This window comes from Myotis nattereri, assembly GCF_964212035.1.
Source record: "Myotis nattereri genome assembly, chromosome: 1".
Classification (NCBI taxonomy): domain Eukaryota; kingdom Metazoa; phylum Chordata; class Mammalia; order Chiroptera; family Vespertilionidae; genus Myotis; species Myotis nattereri.
In genome coordinates, this window is record NC_138075.1 from 100,405,921 (window position 1) to 100,425,490 (window position 19,570).

General features: G+C 44.1%; 1 protein-coding gene and 1 pseudogene across 2 annotated transcripts in view; both read right to left on the reverse strand.

Moving 5' to 3' along the window:
• The window catches only part of ARHGAP12 (Rho GTPase activating protein 12), a 199,316-nt gene that overhangs the window by 55,799 nt on the left and 123,947 nt on the right, over positions 1–19,570 (reverse strand). Inside the window, exon 7 of the mRNA XM_081100731.1 lies at positions 2,530–2,655. Within this exon, the coding sequence (XP_080956857.1) occupies positions 2,530–2,655 (126 nt within the window). The remainder of the gene's footprint in view (positions 1–2,529; positions 2,656–19,570) is intronic.
• Positions 11,596–13,445, reverse strand: LOC308525899 (ferritin light chain-like; annotated as a pseudogene). The gene has a single exon. The product of its transcript is annotated as a ferritin light chain-like (transcript).

Here is a 19,570-nt window from a genome sequence, read left to right on the forward strand (position 1 = left end):
ACTGTGCATAAAGCGTACAAAGGGGTGTACCAAGAGTGTCCACCCCAGGTAATTGGGGAGGCTGAGCCACTGGGCCCTACCAACACAGGGAAGCAGCCAAAATGCGGAGACAAAGAAACAGGTCACAAATGACAGAAATGGAGGAAAGCAAACTACTGGATATAGAGTTCAAAACCACACTTTTAAGGTTTTTCAAAATTTTCTAGAAACTGCCAATAAATTTAGTGAGACCCTTGAGGATATGAAAAAGGACCAACTAGAAATTAAGCATACACTGACTGAAATAAAAAATATTATACACAGACTCAATAGCAGACTAGAGGATCCCAAGAATGAAGTCAAAGATTTGAAATATGAAGAAGCAAAAAACACCCAACCAGAAAAACAAAAAGAAAAAAGAACCCAAAAATATGAAGATAGTGTAAGGAGCCTCTGGGACAACTTCAAGCATACCAACATCCGAATTATGGGGGTGCCAGAAGAAGAGAGAGAGCAAGATACTGAAAGCCTATTTGAAGAAATAATGACAGAAAACTTCCCCTACCTGGTAAAAGAAATAGACTTACAAGTCCAGGAAGCGCAGAGAACCCCAAACAAATGGAATCCAAAGAGGACCACACCAAGACACATCATAATTAAAATGCCAAGAGCAAAAGACAAAGAGAGAATCTTAAAAGCAGCAAGAGAAAAACAGTTAGTTACCTACAAGGGAGTACCCATACGACTGTCAGCTGATTTCTCAACAGAAACTATGCAGGCCAGAAGGGAGTGGAAAGAAATATTCAAAATGATGAATAGCAAGAACCTACAACCAAGATTACTTTATCCAGCAAAGCTATCATTCAAAATTGAAGGTCAGATAAAGAACTTCACAGAAAAGATAAAGCTAAAGGATTTCATCACCATCAAACCAGCATTACATGAAATATTGAAAGGTATCCTTTAAGAAGATAAATAATTTGATGAACAGAATAAACTGGTGAATATAATAGAATCAGGGACATAGAAAGGGAGTGGACTGACAATTCTCAGGGGTGAGGGGTGTGGGGTGTGTGGGAAGAGACTGGACAAAAATCATGCACCTATGGATGAGGACAGTGGCAGGGGTAAGGGCAGAAGGTGGGGTGGGAACTGGGTGGAGAGTAGCTATGGGGGGAAAAAAGAGGAACAAATGTAATAATCTGAACAATAAACATTTAATTAAAAAAATAAAGTACATACAAACATATTCTAAAAAAAAAGAAAGAAAAATTAAAAAGGAGTACAAACTTTTAAGTCCACATCACCAAACTAATCATTCTTTTTGTTCCTTATTAAGAGGCAGTGGAGTTGGTTCAGCAATGGCTTTTACATTAGAGCGCTATACATGGCCTGAAGGAGCTTTCTATATACCCTCATTGTAATTTGGTTCTTGGAGTAAAATGACTTTTTCTATTAAAATCTCTAGGAATCTTATCTACTCAGGTTAATCTCAATGTAATGTATCTTCAAGCATTCTTCAATGGCACAAACCCCAGAATTTCAATCCTTTAATATGCCATCTACATTCAACCTTACAAAGCAGAAATTAGAAACTTATCTACTACTTTCATTGTTATTCTTTTAGTCCATCTTATGAGTAAAATATTTCTACAGCTCTACAAAAGTCCATCTTTTAATTCAACAAAGACAACTTTACAGCCATTTGTACTACTAAAAAAAAATACTTGTTTTGACTGACTGAGATAATTTATAAAGGACTTTAAGACTGAAAGTATCCAAATATAGAGAACTACACCTTAGGAGAGTTCATTCAGTTTTCAGTGGTACACCTAAAACTGCAGGAAACCTTTTAATTATGTCAAAAGAGAAGCCTGATAGTAAACGTTTTTAAAAGTCTCCAACAACAAATATCTTTCTAAAATAGTTTCCTTAATATTAGAGTGTTAGCACCACCCTCACATTTTAACATTAGTATACCTAATGTTCTGCAAATTTGTACTGATTACCTACTCCATCCCCAAAATGAAGCCACAATGAAAAGATGTAACACAAGGAAGTTTAAAACTTTATGGCTTTTCCATTCTGAAGTTTGCATCATAATTAATCTCCTATTTGAAATCAGAACATTACTTCTCAGATTGATAAAAGAAGCACTTTATGCAAAGAGCATTAGGGAAACATAGGGTATAAGATTCCAATCATTCCTGATATGAGAAAAATTGTCTGTACTATAAAACTTTCTAGAGATTAAAGACAAATAATTAACAAATATATAACTTGAAAACAGGGTTATCAAAATAAAACAACACTCTGTCAACTACTAGGCTCAAATGTATCAAGGTATATGCATACATCATTAAACTACAGATAAGAAGGTCCATTGTGTAAAAACACTTCAAAACCAAACTTTATTGTGCAAAAATCAAAACACTTCAAAACCAAAATCTACTACAGGACAAAGAGTCACTAAGGTATGATATTCAGCTAAGGAGAAAATAAAAAAGAATTTGCCAAAATTCTCAACAGATTTTTTTCAAAAAGTCTTACCTTGTCATTGGTGTCCAGCACAATGGTGCTATGTCTCCACTTTGTCAATACTATTGGTTCTTGTAGCCGCCTGTCCAGGCTCCTACTTTTAATTATTTCTCTTTGTTGCTGAGATGAAACATTATACTAAAGAAAAAAATATACTTCATAAATAATAGAAACAAAACTAAAATCTAAATATGCCAGCCCCCAATGACACATGAAGTAAGGCACAGTTCATCATATGACACTAACAAGAATTTTCTGTCCTTTGTTTTCTCATCTGACCAGCATGTTCGTATTAGAGGGACCAAGTAAATGTTACCTTTGGCAAAATATTAAATCTTCCTAGGTTTCATCAACTGTGAAACAGATGTAACAGGAATATCTAGTTCACAGAGTTGACATGAGGATTAAAGCAAGTGTAAAAGGTAGCAAATACTGACCTGATAGTAGGTTCTCAATAAATATTAGTTACCATCTACTATACATATAAAAGCCTAAGCGAACGAACAACCGGTCAAGCAGTCACTATGACATGCACTGACACCAGGGGGCAGACGCTGAATGCAGGAGCTGCCCCCTGGTGGTCAGTGCACTCCCATAGCCAACCTCTGGCGGCCCCACCCCCTACTGGCCAACCTCCTGTGGCCCCAATTGCTGGCCAGTTCAAGGGACCCCACCCATGCACAATTTTGTGCACTGAGCCTCTAGTAATTTCTCAAATGTGGTCACTGGACAAATTAACTTTTTAGGGTTTCTGCTACTTCTAAAATATACATGAATTCAATTTATGGTGTAGGTTATAAACAACTAGAGGCCTGGTGCACAAAAATTTGTGCACTCGGGGGGTGGGGGGGTCCCTCAGCTGGGCCTATGCCCTCTTGTAGTCGGGACCCCTCAGAGGATGTCCATCTGCTGGCTTAGTCCCGCACCCTGGGGGATCGGGCCCAAGCTGGCAGATAACCATCTGGCAGCCCAGCAGCCTTCGGGGGATGTCCACTTGCCAGCGGGGAGCAGGCCTAAGCTGCGGTTGGACATCCTTAGTGCTGCTGAGGAGGCTGGAGAGGCTCCCACCACCACCGCTGTACTGACAGCCGTCAGCCTGGCTTGTGGCAGAGCAGAGCTCCCCCTGTGGGAGCACATTAACCACCAGGAGGCAGCTCCTGCATTGAGCGTCTGACCCCGGTGGTCAGTATGTGTCATGGTGACAAGTCATTCCCAGTCATTTTGCTGTAAGGGTCAGTTTGCATATTACCCTTTTATTATACAGAATAGAGGCCTGGTGCATGGGTGGGGGCCGGCTGGTTTGCCCTGAAGGGTGTTCCGGATCAGGGTTGGGGTTTCGCTGGGGTGCCTAGCCAGCCTGGGTGAGGGGCTGATGGGTGTTTGCAGGCTGGTCACACCCCCTTCAGGGTGGGGCTCCCCACTGGGGTGCCTGGCCAGCCTGGGTAAGGGGCTGATGGCTGTTTGCAGGCTGGTCAAGCACCCCCTCAGTGGGGACCCTCATCCTATGGAGGTTTGGCCAGCCTAGGTGAGGGGCTGATGGCTGTTTGCAGGCTGGTCACATACCCTTCAGGGTGGGGATCCCCACTGGGGTGCCTGGCCAGTCTGGGTGAGGGGCTGAGGGCTGTTTTCAGGCTGGCCAAGCTCCCAGGCAATGGAAGCTCCCAGCCTCTCCTTTTTTTCTTTTCTTTTTTTATTCTGGGATTTATTTACCTTTTATAATTGAAACTTTGTTGCCTTGAGAGGAGCTCAGAGCCAGCCAGGGCAGGTTGGAGAGAAGCCTCCTGCTCTCTGCAGCTCCGTGGCCACAGCCAGCTGAAAGCAGGTATCTGGGGTTTATTTATCTTCTATAATTGAAACTTTGTTGCCTTGAGTGGAGCTCAGAGCCAGGCCATGGCAATCAGGAAGCTTGGCTTCCTCCATCATTGGGGCAACCAAGCCTCCGGCTTGCTCCAGCTCCGTGGCTGCCGGCCGCCATCTTGGTTGAGTTAATTTGCATATAGTTGCTCTGATTGGCTAGTGGGTGTGGCTTAAGGCGTAGCAAAGGTACGGTCAATTTGCATGTTTGTCTTTTATTAGTGTAGATTCTTACATACACTATAAAAGTATTCTCATATTTAAAGAAAATTTTGTTCATTTGTTATTACTTTTGTTTCACTTATAAGCCAAACACACTATTATTTCTTTCTCTGAAGAGGTAAAATATAACCAGGTCAAAAGGTAGAGATGGTCATAATTCTAAATCAATCCTATATCAGTTGTGTACAACAGATAGGTAATAACTGCCCAAGAAAATTGTATATAAAATTAAAAACACATTATCAATAAGGCATTAAGTCATTTAAGTTTTTGAAATGTCAAGCATAAACAATTGAGAAATGTGAGGTTTAAGAGGTATGCTGTTTTATACAGGTAATTTAGTAAATAGTAAATTGTAATAAAATAACAAAATTAATCTGCTTTTTCAAGAGATACCTTCTTCTACTGAAACCAAAAGATACCTAGTATATCTATTACCACCACCCCTAAAAGCCCAGTTAATCTTGATTCTGATTATAATTTCAATAAAAGTATCTTTGGAGATGTTTTCACTACTAAAAACTCTTCCAACATTTTTCTACACTGTATGCCATTTCTTTTCTCTCCAAAATGAGTCCCTACAGACCCTTCTAAAACTGTCTCCCAAAGCTCTTACTTTATTTTTCACATTAAAATTTGCCAAAGCCAGACAATCACATGTGTTTCTTTTTAATTCACTGTTGCTTAATCTTAATATTTATCACAATTCACCAATGGGGTCATTTCTAAAATAAACAAAGAAGTTTAAAGGCTGCCAAAAAATTCTGTGCCAGCCTGGCCAGAGTGGCTCAGTGGTTGAACACTGACCTATGAACCAGGAGGTCACAGTTAATTCCAGGTCAGGGCACACTGTGGGCTCAGTGTGGGTGTGCAGGAGGCAACCAATCAATGATTCTCTCTCACCACTGATGTGTGTGTGTGTGTGTGTGTCTCTCTCTCTCCATGTCAGGGCACATGCCCAGGTTGTGGGCTTAGTGTGGGCGTGCAGGAGGCAGCCAATCAATGATTCTCTCTCACCACTGATGTTTCTCTCTCTCTCTCTCTCTCTCTCTCTCTCTCTCTCTCTCTCTCCCTCCCTCCCTCTCTCTCTCTCTCTCTCTCCCCCTCCCTCCCTCCCTCCCTCCCTTCCTTCCTCTCTGAAATCAATAAAAATGTATTTTTTTTTAAAATTCTGTGCCAGAAATCTCTAAGTGAAAAGAGACCCAATTATTAAACAAGGCTATATTTTCCCTTCAATCATTGTCAGCAATAATGAAAATGAATAGTTGTATGAAAACTTATATATGAATTTAATTGTTACCTCCCCTAGTTTTTGACCTTTACAATTACCACAACTGTTTAAAAATCCTTTCTATGTGGCAACAAAAATAATGTAATATTAACCTGGGTAATAATCACAATTTTAAATGTGTTAATTGTTTTACTAGGCAACAGTATGTTAATAAAAGCCAATAAAAAGCATAAATGAAACATATAATCTAGTGTAGACAAAAGACAAAAATTAAGTGTCACAATTAGAGAAAAGAAAAATAAGAAAACCCCACAGTTACACACACTCTTAATTAAACAAGATGACAAAAAACAATTTTCTAATCCTTTTAAAATTAGCTTTTTGTTTAAAATTTTAACTGAATTTTTATTTGAATTATTTCAAACATATACAAGACTCTAGACAATAATGAAAACCTACCATTGAGCTTTAGCATATCTAACATAAGACAGTTGGTTCAGCTACTTTTTTTTTTAAACAAAACATTACAGACCTATTAAAGGTTCTGAATATTGCTTCCAGATTCCATTCCTCTCTCCCTCCCCAGTAGTAACACATAATTCAATTTTCATTATCATGAAGTTTGTAATTTGATACATATTTAGCTATATGTATAAAAGCCTAATATGCAAAGTGTCCCCTCGGGAGTTCGACTAACCGGGAGTTCGATCACTTGCTATGACATGCGCTGACCACCACAGGACGAAGGAAGGCCCAGCCGGTAGCTGGAAGCCAGGGAAGGGAGGCCCCGACCCATGGCCAGCAGCAGCTAGGGACCCTACCCGTGCATGAATTTTGTGCACTGGGCCTCTAGTATGTATATATGCACACATTTAAAAAAATCTATCTGAAGGGTAAATGTTATTTCATTGTTTTAATTCATTTTCCTGGTCACTTGTAAAACTGAGTATCTTTTCATGTATCATTTCATGTTATTTCCTCTTCTGTGCATTGCTTAGTCATGTATTTTGCCTATTTGCAACTAGGTTATCTTTCTCTTACTGGCATGTACAAAAAGAAATAGGATGTTCTCTATTCTTGGGATTCTAAACCTTTGTAAATTATGGGAGTTAAATACATCTTTTCCTAGTCTGTAGCTCATGTTTTCTCCTTCGTGTATTGTATTTTTTACATTAGAAGACACTTGTTTAATTTTGATTCAGTCACATCTGTCAATTTTGCCTTTCACAATTTTTCTTTATATTCTTCTTTAAGAAATTCTTCCTACACTGTAGTCAAAGATATTCTTTATAGATATATCCTTCTATAGCCTTTAAAGTTTGCTTATTATAGTTATGCTAGGGACCCAGTACATGAAATTCATGCACAGGGTGGGGAGAAGGGGTCCCTTCAGCCTGACCTGACCCTCTCCAATCTGGGAGCCCCTGGGGGATGTCCAACTGCCAGTTTAGACCTGATTCCACGAGGATCGGGCCTAAACTGGCAGTTGGACAGCCCTCTCGCAATCCGGAACCTTGGGCTCCTAACCTCTCACCTGCCTGCCTGCCTTATCCCCCTAACTGCCCTCCCCTGACAGCCTGGTCACCCGTTAACTTTTTTTAAAAAAATCTTATCCCCTTCACACACAATTGTATTTGACTTCCTTATTGGCTTCTCCCTCTCACACAATTTTTCTCTCTCCTTTATGTAACACTTTTTACTACTGACTCATCATTTATAAACTTTTCTTTCCTCCTTATTTCCAACTTCTGTTCCATCATCCTTCTCCCCATCTTTCTCCTGCCCTCCCTCGCTCCCCACATTCCTTCTTTCCTTTCTCTTTACCCTTGCACTCCCTCCCCTTTTCCTTCCTTCCCATCTTAATTTTTTCTTTACTTCCTCCCTCAGACCTGCTTTGCTACCTCCCCCATTTCTTCCTTCTTCCCATTCTCCTTTTAAGTTCTACCAACTCCCCTTTAAAACTTTTCTTCCCTCCCTCTTTCCCTCTCATCCTACCTTTCCCAAACATTCTTCTCTACTTACTGGCACTATTTTAATATCTACCTACCTGCCTAATTATTCACTATCATTTATCTTTTTTCTTTTCTGACTCCTACTTTTAAAATCTGTCCCCAGTACACAACTATACTTGATTTTCATTATAGCTCCTACAGTTCACTCATACATCCTCTTTTCTTCAACTCTGCTCTCTACTGACTCCTTTATAAAGTTCTTCCCTCCCTCCTTCCCTTCTTAAAGCTTCTGTTGGGAGGGAGGGGGAGTTAACACCCCAGCCCAGGGCTCAACCCCGGCCCGGTGTTTGCCATACCCACTTCCCTGGCCTGCCTGCTGCTGTCCTGCTCCCATTCCCTGCCTGGGACACCCAGCCCAGTGAGGGTGAAGGCCTCGGACCTGCCTCCACTCTGTTCTGGACCCAGAAGCACCTCCCTGCCAAAGGCTTCCAGTGCCCTCTTCCCGCATTTGGGGGTGGGGGGGTGTTCCCTGCTCCACACCACCTGTGCCCCACCCCTCGCCAGGCGCACCTGCTTAGTCCCCCTGCAGTTGCTACCCCCTCCCACGTGCAGCCCCACATTTCCTTCCCTTTTCCATTCTGCATCTTTTTCTTGTTCTCTTTCTGTATTTCTGTTTCTCTTCTCAGCCTGTCTGCATGCAGGCCTGCCTTCCTCTCCCTCTCCTTTCTTATCCCCTCCTATCGTAACCTATCCTACCCCGGCCTTGCAGCTGCCTGAGCAGAGGGTGGGGACACAGCCTGCTGATCCGGTCGTGATGTGACGTGGTAATGGACAATTAGCATATTGTTATATTATATATATATATATATATATATATATATTAGAGGCCTGGTACACAAAAATTTGTGCACTCGGGGGGGGGGGGGGCGGTGGTCCCTCAGCCTGGTCTGTGCTATCTCGCAGTCTGGGACCCCTTGGGGGATGTCCACCTGCTGGCTTGGGCCCGCTCCCTGGGGGATGGGGCCTAAGCTGCCAGTCAGACATCCCCCTGGCAGCCCGGGAGCCCTCAGGAGATGTCCACTTGCCAGCGGGGAGCAGGCCTAAGCTGCAGTCAGACATCCTTAGCGCTGCTGAGGAGGCAGGAGAGGCTCCCACCACCACCGCTGTGCTGGCAGCCATCAGGCTGGCTTGTGGCTGAGCAGAGCTCCTCCTGTGGAGCGCACTGACCACCAGGGGGCAGCTCCTGCATTGAGTGTCTGCCCCCTGGTGGTCAGTGTGTGTCATAGTGACCAGTCATTCCCAGTTGTTCTGCTGTTAGGGTCAATTTGCATATTACCCTCTTATTATATAGGACTAGTGGTCCAGTGCACGAAATTCATGTGTGTTTGGGGGGGGGGGGGTTCCCTCAGCTCAGCCTGCACCCTCTCCAATCAGGGACCCCTTGGGGTATGTCTGACTAAACCAGAAGTCAGACATCCCTCTTGCAATCTGAGACCACTGGCTCCTAACCACTCACCTGCCTGCCTGCCTGATTGCTCCTAACTGCCTCTGCCTGCCTGATTGCCCCTAACTCCTCTGCCTGCCTGCCTGATCACCCTAACCTCTCTGCCTGCCTGCCTGATTGCTCCTTAACTACCTCTGCCTGCCTGCCTAATTGCCCCTAATTGCACTCCCTGCTGGCCTGATCTCCCCTAACTGCTTCTGCCTTGGCCCCCACCACCATTGGTTTTGTCTGGAAGGAAGTCGGACATCCAGAAAATGGCCAGTCATGCCGGTCTAATTAGCACTTTATCCTTTTATTAGTATAGATAGAGGCCTGGTGCATGGGTGGGGGCCAGCTGGTTTGCCATGAAGGGTGTTCTGGATCAGTGTGGAGGTCCCCGCTGGGGTGCCTGGCCAGCCTGGGTTAGGGGCTAATGGCTGTTTGCAGAATGGCCACAGACCCTTCAGAGTAGGGGGTGTCCCACTGGGGTGCCTGGCAAGACTGGGTGAGGGGCTGATGGCTGTTTGCAGGCTGGTCAAGTCCCACAGAGGGGACCCTCACCCCATGGGGGTGTGGCCAGCCTGGGTGAGGGGCTGAGGGCTGTTTTCAGGCTGCTCACAGCCCCTTCAGGGTGCGGGGGTCCTGCTGGGGTGCCTGGCCAGCCTGGGTGAGGGGCTGATGGCCGTTTTCAGGCTGGCCATGTCCCCTGGTGACCTAAGCTCCCAGCCCTTCCTTTTTTTTTTTTTTCAGCACCTCCTTGAGCAGAGGCCAGGGCGGGCTGGAAGCAGGTATCTGGGATTTATTTATCTTCTATAATTGAAACTTTGTGGCCTTGAGCGGAGCCCAGGGCCGGCCAGGGCAGGCGGGAAGCTTGGCTTCCTCCATCACCAGGGGCAACCCAAGCCTCCTGCTCACTCCAACTCCGTGGCCACTGCCATCTTAGTTGGGTTAATTTGCATACTCACTCCTGATTGGCTGGTGGGTGTAGCGGAGTGGCAGAGTGACGGTTAATTTGCATCTTTCTCTTTTATTAGTGTAGATAGATCTGTAATCTACCTGGAAGTATGAAGTAAGGTCAAGGTCTACAGTTAGTTCTTTTCTTTCATGTGAATAACCAATAATCTTAGCAACATTTACTGCATAGTCCATGCTTAATCCATGGACTTGTAATGCCACATCTGAGCTTCCTATTCCATTCTGGTCTATTCCTCTATATATGTGTCCATACTAATCACTACAACAAAAACCCAGGCCCTCATGTGCATTTCCGCCTCCCCCCACCCACACATTGTCCCTACTCAGGAATATTTTGCTTCTTCATAGACATTTGTTTGCAAATAAAATTTAGAATGAGTTGCAACAAGGTGGGGAGGGGTATAGTAAATAGAAATGCAGCAAATTTTATAGACTAATGTGGACACTTATAAAATTAAGCCTACCAATGCAAGATCATAATGTAAAACTGCACCATTTATTTGGGTCTTCTTTTATGTCCTTCAATTCTGATCTGAAATTTTTCTTAAAATCTTACAAACTTTAATAGGCATCTTCTTAGTCATGGTTCTTCTTGTAGCTGTTGCTACTGTTAATGAAAAAGGGATCTTTATTCCTATAACATTTTAAAACTACTTACTAGAAAAATGAGTAGTCTTTATGTTGATTATATACTCAGCAACTGAACTATTTTAAGTTTTGAGATTGTAGAGTCTCTTGATTTTTCTAACAATTAAAAACAAAACACAAAAAACAATTGCATCTTTCTTTTCAACTCTATTACAGGTATCCCCCACTCTCCAAAAGTTCATAGTGTGCCTTCTTTCCTTTTACAAAAGAACTACCTGAGTACACCTATTTTCACTAGCAGAAAAAATTTCTGAAGAGGACTTTTGCTTTACGAAAAAAATGTCACATGCTGCACTTTTCGTCATTTTGGCTTACAAAAGTTTTCATAGGAATACTCTACTTTCCAATAGCAAGAGAAATCACTTTTTCTTTTTCTTTTCTTATTTTATTATTGAACAGAAGCAGTGATAGAGAATTTATAATCTAGTTCCTAACTCTAATAGGAAAGTTTCTGAAATTTCACCATGAAATATGAGATTTCCCATAGATTATCTGATAAACAATCGTTAGCATGATGTAATATATCATTACATCTGAAGTAATTTTCTTGTAAAAGCATATAGTTGGATCATGGGTTTTTGCCCATTCTGAAAATCTTTTAATAGGTTTATTCAGAGCATTTACATTTCATATAATTATTTATGTAAGGATTAAGCCTGTCATTTTACTGTTTTCTGTTCTGTTTACATGCCTATTTTTCTATTTCTGCCTTCTTGTGGCCTACTACCACTTTTTTTTAATCCTCACTCAATTATATGTGTGTTTTTTTCATTGATTTTAGAGGTGCCCTGACAGGGGATGAAACCCACAACCTGGGTATGTGCCCTCATTGGGAACTGAACCTAAAACCTTTTTGATATTATGGAGTGACACTCCAACCAACTGAGCAACCCTGCCAGAGCCTACCATATTTTAATTTATCATACAGATATTCCCTGACTTACAATGACAATGGGGTTATGTGCCAAAAAATCCATCATATGTTATAAATACTGTTAAATCAAAAATGCATTTAACACAATTGATATACTGATCATTATAGCATAGCCAAGCCTACCTTAAACGTCCTCAACAAAATATCCAAAAAAACACTAGCAACACAGTGCACTGTAGAGTGTCCGTTGTTTACTCCATAATGACATGCCTGACTGGGAGCTACGCTTCCCTGCCAATGCCCAGCATCATGAGAGAGCATTGCATGTTCATCTCTAGCCAAGGAAATGATCAAAACTCAAAATTGGAAGTGCAGTTTCTCCTGAATGTCAACCACTTTCACACCATCATAAAGTCAAACAGCCGTAAATCAAATCATCATAAGTGAGGACCATCTATAGTTTCTTGAGTGTATCTCTTGTTATTTTTAGTGCTTGCTCTAGGAATTACAATTTACATACTTAACATATCAGTATACTAGTATCAATATTTTGCTACTTCAAGTGGAATGTAAAAACCTTAAAAAATTTACACCAAATTATTCTCCTCGCCTTTATGATATAGTTGGTCTTAAACATCTCTATATTCAAGTGCTACTTCAGAAATATTGTAATTTCCCTTTTGAATGTCAAACATGATTTTTTAAAATTTCTCTTTATTGCTGAAAGTATTAAAAGTTCCTTTTCCCCCAACTAAGCTCCTCCACCCCTCCCCCAGGCCCTCACGAAGCTACTGTGTGTGTCCATGGGTTATGCACATTTGCATATAAATTCTTTGGTTAATCTCTTCCTGCAGCTCCTCCCCCTTCCCTCTGAGATTCATCAGTCTATTCCATGCTTCCATGTCTCTAGATGTATTTTTTTCAGTTTGCTTTGTTCACTAGATTCCACATATAAGTTAGGTCATGTGATATGTGTCTTTCTGTGACTGATTTATTTTAATACTTTTTTTTTTCCTGCAAAAGGCTTTATTATTGCATTTGGTCCAATGCATGGGAGAGGGATCCAGGGTGGTTAAAAGAATGGCTAGCAGTTTCGGGAAGAGGCTCAGGTAAAAGCCAGTGACACCAGGGGGATGCAGAGGGGCCTCTGAAAGGCTTCTGGGCTCCAAAGGTGCCTAGTCATGCTTGAGCCTGAGCCTTTCGAAGAGATACTCACCCAGTCCAGCCCGGGGGACAGCCAGCCTGCAGATATTAGTCAGGTGGTCACCCATCTTCTTAATCGGTTTCACTTGTTCATCCAGGAAGTGGTTCTCCAGGAAGTTGCAGAGATGAGGGTCTGCACGGGTAGGACCCAGGGCATGCAGCTCCAAAAGGGCCTGGTTCAGGTTCTTCTCCAGGGCCAGGGTGGCTTCCATGGCGTCCTGAGTTTTGCCCCAGTCATCTTGGGTAGGTTTCCGCACATCCTGGAAGAGAATGCAGCCGCCACACTTGTTTTGCAACTTTTAAGAGATGCTCAGCACCCTTGCACTTCTGCTCCGCCAACTCGAAGAAGTGGCCCACACCCTCCACGCAGTTGAAATAGTAGCCCAGGGAGAGGTAGGTGTAGGAGGCCTGCAGTTGCAGGTTGGCCAGGTGATTGACCACAGCCTCCTCCTTGGTGGAATAATTCTGACGAATTTGGGAGTTCATGGTTGTTCAGCAACAAGAAGCTAAGGTAGAAACAAAATGGTGTGTTGGCTGGTCCCGGAGGTGGTTCTGAAGGTGGTGACTGGATGAGACACAGGAGAGTGGTCGGAGGCTGGAAGATGGGGCATCCCTGGGTTTGTTCCGTCCAAACATTGTTGAAGCAAGAAGCAGATTCGGGTCCTCAGAGTGCACAGCCTAACATAATACTCTTTAGATCCCTCCATGGTGTCTCAAAGGGTAAGAGATCCTTCTTTTTTACAGCTGCGTAGTATTCCACTGTGTAAATGTACCACAGGTATTTTATCTACTCATCTACTGATGGGCACTTGGTCTGTTTCCACATCTTAGCTATTGTAAACCATGCTGCTATGAACATAGGCGTGCATATATTCTTTCTGACTGGTGTTTCAGGCTTCTCAGGATATGTCCCTAGAAGTGAGATCATTGGGTCAAATAGCAGTTCCATTTTTAATTTTTTGAGGAAACTCCATACTGTTCTCCACAGTGGTCGCACCAGTTTGCATTCCCACCAGCAGTGCACAAGGGTTTCTTTTTCTCCACATCCTGGCCACGATTTATCGTTTGTTGATGATAACCATTCTGGTAGCTGTGATATTTCATTGTAGTTTTAATCTGCATCTCTCTGATGATTGGTGACTTTGAGCATTTTTTCATATGTTTCATGCCCACCTGTATGTGCTCTTTGGAGAAGTGTCTATTCAGGTCCTTTCCCATTTTTAAATTGGATTGTCTGTCTCCCTTCTATTAAGTTGTATGAGGTCTTTATTAACCTCTTATCAGATGTATCATTGGAAAATATATTCTCCCATATAGTTGGCTCCCTTTTCATTGTGTTGATGGTTTCTTTTGCTGTGCAGAAGCTTTTTAGTTTGATGTATTCCCATTTGTTATTTTCCTGTTCCCCTTGCTCTAGGGCAGCGGTTCTCAACCTGTGGGTCGCGACCCCTTTAGCGGTCGAACAACCCTTTCACAGGGGTCGCCTAAGACCATCCTGCATATCAGATATTTTTTACATTACGATTCATAACAGTAGCAACATTACAGTTAGGAAGTAGCAACGAAAATAATTTTATGGTTGGGTCACAACATGAGGAACTATTTAAAGGGCCAGAAGGTTGAGAACCACTGCTCTAGGGGATGTATTGACAAATATATTGCTACAAAAGACATCTGAGATTCGGTGCCTATGGTTTCTTCTAAGATTTTTATAGTTTCACCACTTACATTTAAGTCTAAAAATATGGACAAGTTTGTGTGTCATCCTTACCCAGGGGCCATGCTAATCTTCTCTGTATTGTTCCAGTTTTAGTATATGTGCTGCTGAAGTGAGCACTCAAATAATTTTAAAAGCTCAGGACTAAAATCTCCTCAGATAGTCACCATTCCCCATTATTTCTTCATTCCTAATGTTCCAAGTATTCTTCAGTTATCATTTCCTTTCTATTTGAAGAAATTTTTGTGAAAAAAGACTGTTGGTGATAAATCTCTTAAGTTAATATCATCTGAAAATATCTTTATTTTACTGTCATTCCTTAAGGATATTTTTGCTGGATATACAATTATGGGTTAACAGGTGTTTTCTTTTAACATATGAAAAATATTTCACCACTTCCTTCTGGCTTCATGGTTTCTAAGAAGACATCTACCACCATTCAAATCATTATTAACCTACTAGAGGCCCGGTGCACAAAAATTTGTGCACTGGGGGGTAGAGTCCCTCAGCCTGGCCTGCCCCTCTCACAGTCTGGGAGCCCTCAGGGGATGTCTTACTGATGGCTTAGGCCCGCTCCCTGCCTAAGCCACAGTCTGGCCTACCTCTGCAGGAAGCAACCGGGCCGATCATGGGAAGGCGCTGCTCCAATCACTCCATTGCCGGCTACCGCAGCTGCCAGCCCTCGGCCCTCGCTTCTTAGCGTTGGCCCCACCCCCCGCCTATGGGTGGATGGGGGGCGTTCTGGCACCAGACCGGCTAGGGGAGGGGCTGTGGGAGGTTGAAGCACACCAGGTCGAATCCTGTCTAGCCTCCGTGGAGGCAAGGCACCGGGACCGGGCCTGTACCGCTGTCTCTGTGGAAGGGGTAGCACTGAGACTGGGACCATGCAGCCCCCTCTCCTGTGGCCTCTCCCGCACCCCTGCCACAAAAGGGGCCGCAGCGCTGGACCAGCCCGCACCAAGGCCTCTCCCGTGCTGCCTCTGTGAAAGGGGTGGTGGCAGTGGCAACAACAGGGGCACTGCCTCCTCTCCCATGGCAGCAGGGGCAGCGGCGGTACCTCTCCAGTGGCCTCTGCGAAAGGGGCCGTGCTGACCTGCCTCTCCTGCGCTGCCCCACCTCTCCCACGCTCCTCGGCCCTCGCAGCCACTTTGGATTTGTCCAGATGGACATCCAGAAGACGTCCGGTCTAATTAGCATATTACCCTTTTATTAGTATAGATAATAAATGTGTTGTTTCATTGAGCTGCTTTCAAGATTGAGTAAATGGGGCTGGGGCAGGGTCCTTAGTTTTCAGAAATGTGATTACGTGTTTAGATGTGGATTTCTTCTAGTCTGTCCTTTTTAGAGTTTACTTTGCTTCTTAAATCTGTTGGTTTCACTTTTTCCAAATTTGGAACATTTTCAAACATTATTTCTTCAAATATTTTTCAGCCTCGCACTCTCCTTCTGGAACTCCAATGAAACAAATGTTAGATCTTTTGCACTTTCCCACAGATCTGTGGCTTTGTTTATTTAGAAAACAAAACAAAACCTATTTATTCTTCCTAGGACCAGTAAACTGGCCTGGCATGTTTTTCCCATGGCAATGGGAGAGGTGAAAGAGCAAGCCCTGGTACTCAAGCCTGTCTCAATATTATGCTATGTGACACATCTGCTCACATTCCATCAGTGAAAGCAAGTCACATGACTGAACTCAGTAAAGGGCAGGATAATACATCCCATCCACTTTGTAGTGGGAGGCCACTACAAAGGTGCATGGTAAAGAGCACTAAAAAAGAGTGGGTAAAAAATGGCCTCAATGTCTCAATGATGTAATCTACCCTAGCAGGTAATCTGATCTTTTACCCCTGATGGCTTTTAAGATTGTTTATACTGAAGTTTTGCAGATCCAGTAAACTTTGTTAATACGTGAACTTACTTTTACCTTCCTTTAGTTTTAGAAAATTTGAAGAAGTTATATTTTTAATATTATTTCTCTACCATTTTCCTCCATTCTCTCCTTTTGGAATTCCTAGAATGAGTATAGAAAACTCTACCCATCTTCTATTTCCCTTAACTATGTATGCATTACTATTTGTTATCTTCCTATCTCTCTTCTATAGTTTATGCTATCCACTGTACTTTTTATTTCAATTACTATCTTTTTTATCTCAAAGATTTCTAATTGCACATTCTTTATTGTATTCACCTGTTCATGTTAACATTTGTTTTGAGTTTGAAATTCCTTGTTCTTTTAAAACAAAAGCTTTCATTTAAGTTTCTGAACACCCAAACATAGTCAAAGTCTTTATCATCTAAAGTGAGTACAATAACCTGATAATTGATTTTCTCATGTCTGTAACAGCATTAGAATTATTCCTGTGTTTTATTTGGAATTCTGAGAACTCACTTTGAGTGAGATTTTTTCTCTTTCTTAATTTATCCTTCTTTATTTTCTTCTTTCCAAATTTATAATCTCCTTGAGGGTAAAGACCAAGCGCTATGCATTTGTACCCATTATAACATCTACACAGTACTGAGAGATGAAAACGTATTACAAAAAAGTTAAATTTCTAATATCTGTATTGAGCATAACAAATCTCTGACAGAACTTAAGACTTACTTTCAGTGTTAAAAATCTTAGGGTACAGAATTTAATCTGCAGTCTTCATTACTGTACAGTAATAAGTCATAAATAGTAATCCTAAAACATTTCCCCTTATTTACTTACTAGAGGTCCGAAGCATGAAATTCGTGAAAGAGTAGGCCTTCCTTCCCCCGGCTGCCAGCACCGGCTTCCCAATGGCACCCAGGACTGAAGCTTCCCAGCAGCCGCCAGCAGACACCCGGGACCCAGGGTTCCCTCGCAGCCCCAGCTTCATCCAGAAAGTCGTCCAGAAGGACACCCAGTCTAATTAACATATTGCTCTTTTATTATTATAGACTAGAGGCCGGTGTACAAAAATTTGTGCACTCGGGGGGGTCCCTCAGCCCGGCCTGTGCCCTCTCGCAGTCTGTGGCCCCTAGGAAATGACCACCTGCTGGCTTAGGCCCACTCCCCGGGGGATTGGGCCTAAGCTGGCAGTCAGACATCCTTCTGGCAGCCCAAGAGCCCTCGGGGGATGTCCACTTGCCAGCAGGGAGCAGGCCTAGAGGCAGTCAGACATCCTTAGTGCTACTGAGGAGGCAGGAGAGGTTCCCACCACCACCACTGTGCTGGCAACCGTCAGCCTGGCTTGTGGCTGAGCACAGCTTCCCCTGTGGGAGCACACTGACCACCAGGGGGCAGCTCCTGCATTGAGTGTCTGCCCCTGGTGGTCAGTGTGTATCATAGTGACCAGTGATTCCCAGTCATTCTGCTGTTAGGGTCAATTTGCATATTGTCCTTTTATTATATAGGATAGAGGCCTGGTGCATGGGTGGGGGCCAGCTGGTTTTCCCTGAAGGGTGTCCCGGATCAGGGTGGGGGTCCCGCTGGGGTACCTGGCCAGCCTGGGTGAGGGGCTGAAGGTTGTTTTCAGGCTGGCCAAATCCCCTTCAGGGAGGGGGGTCCTGCTGGGGTGCCTGGCCAGCCTGGGTAAGGGGCTGATGGCTGTTTGCAGGTTGGCCACAGCCCCTTCAGGGTGGGAGTCCCTGCTGGGGTGTCTGGGCAACCTGGGTGAGGGGCTGATGGCTGTTTGCAGGCTGGCCACCACCCCCCCCAAGCAGTGACCCTCACCCCATGAAGGTGTGGCCATCCTGGGTGAGGGGCTGATGGCTGTTTGCAGGCTGGCCACGGCCCCCAGCCACCCAAGCTCCCAGTGGAGGCTGGCTGGAAGCAGATATCTGGGATTTATTTGTCTTCTATAATTGAAACTTTGTTGCCTTGAGCGGAGGCCACAGCTGGCCAGAACAAGCAGGAAGCTTGGCTTCCTCCATCGCCGGGACAACCAAGCCTCCTGCTTGCTCCAGCTCCATGGCTGCCGGCCGCCATCTTGGTTGGGTTAATTTGCGTATAGCTGCTCTGATTGGCTGGTGGGCGTGGCTTGGGGACATAGTGGAGGTGCGGTCAATTTGTATGTTTCTCTTTTATTAGATTAGACCAGTGGCCCAGTGCATGAAATTCGTGCAGCCCCACCTGCACCCTCTACAATCTAGGACCCATCAGGGGGCCTTCTCATAATCTGGGACCGCTGGCTCCTAACCGCTCACCTACCTGCCTGCCTGATCGCCCCTAACCACTGCCTGCCAGCCTGCTTGCCCCCAATTGCCCCCGCACTGACCTTCTCACCCCCAACTGCCCCCGCTGTTGGCCTGCTCACACCCAACTGCCCCCCATTGCCAGCCTGCTCGTCCCCAATTGCCCCCTCCACCAGCCTGCTCGCCCAACTGCCCCCCCACCAGCCTGCTTGCCCCCAACTGCCCCCCCCACCAGCCTGCTTGCCCCCAACTCACCCCCCCCCCAGCTTTCATGAATGATAGAGTATCATGGATCGGCTGCCTCCTGCACGCCCCCTACTGGAGATCGAGCCCACAACCTGGGCATGTGCCCTTGACCAGAAATGAACTCAGGACCGTGCAGTCTGCAGGCTGATGCACTATCCACTGACCCAAACCAGCAGGGCACCACCAGTCTCTTTTAGAACGTTGTATTGCTTCTAGAAGAAACCCTGTGCCACCTTCCCCATCTAGCTGCCTGCCCCACCCAGCCATCTGCACACTGCTGTTTCAGACATTTCATGGGAATGGGACCATACACAATGGGTGTTTGTGATGGGCTGCCTCACTTGGGTGTATACCTCGGAGTGGCGGGTTGCAGGGTCCTATGTGACTAATATTAATCATTATAGGAGCAGCCACACCATTTCCATTATGACAGCAGTGTATGAGGGCTCAGATTTGTCCACATCCTCACCAACACTTGCTATCATGTAAC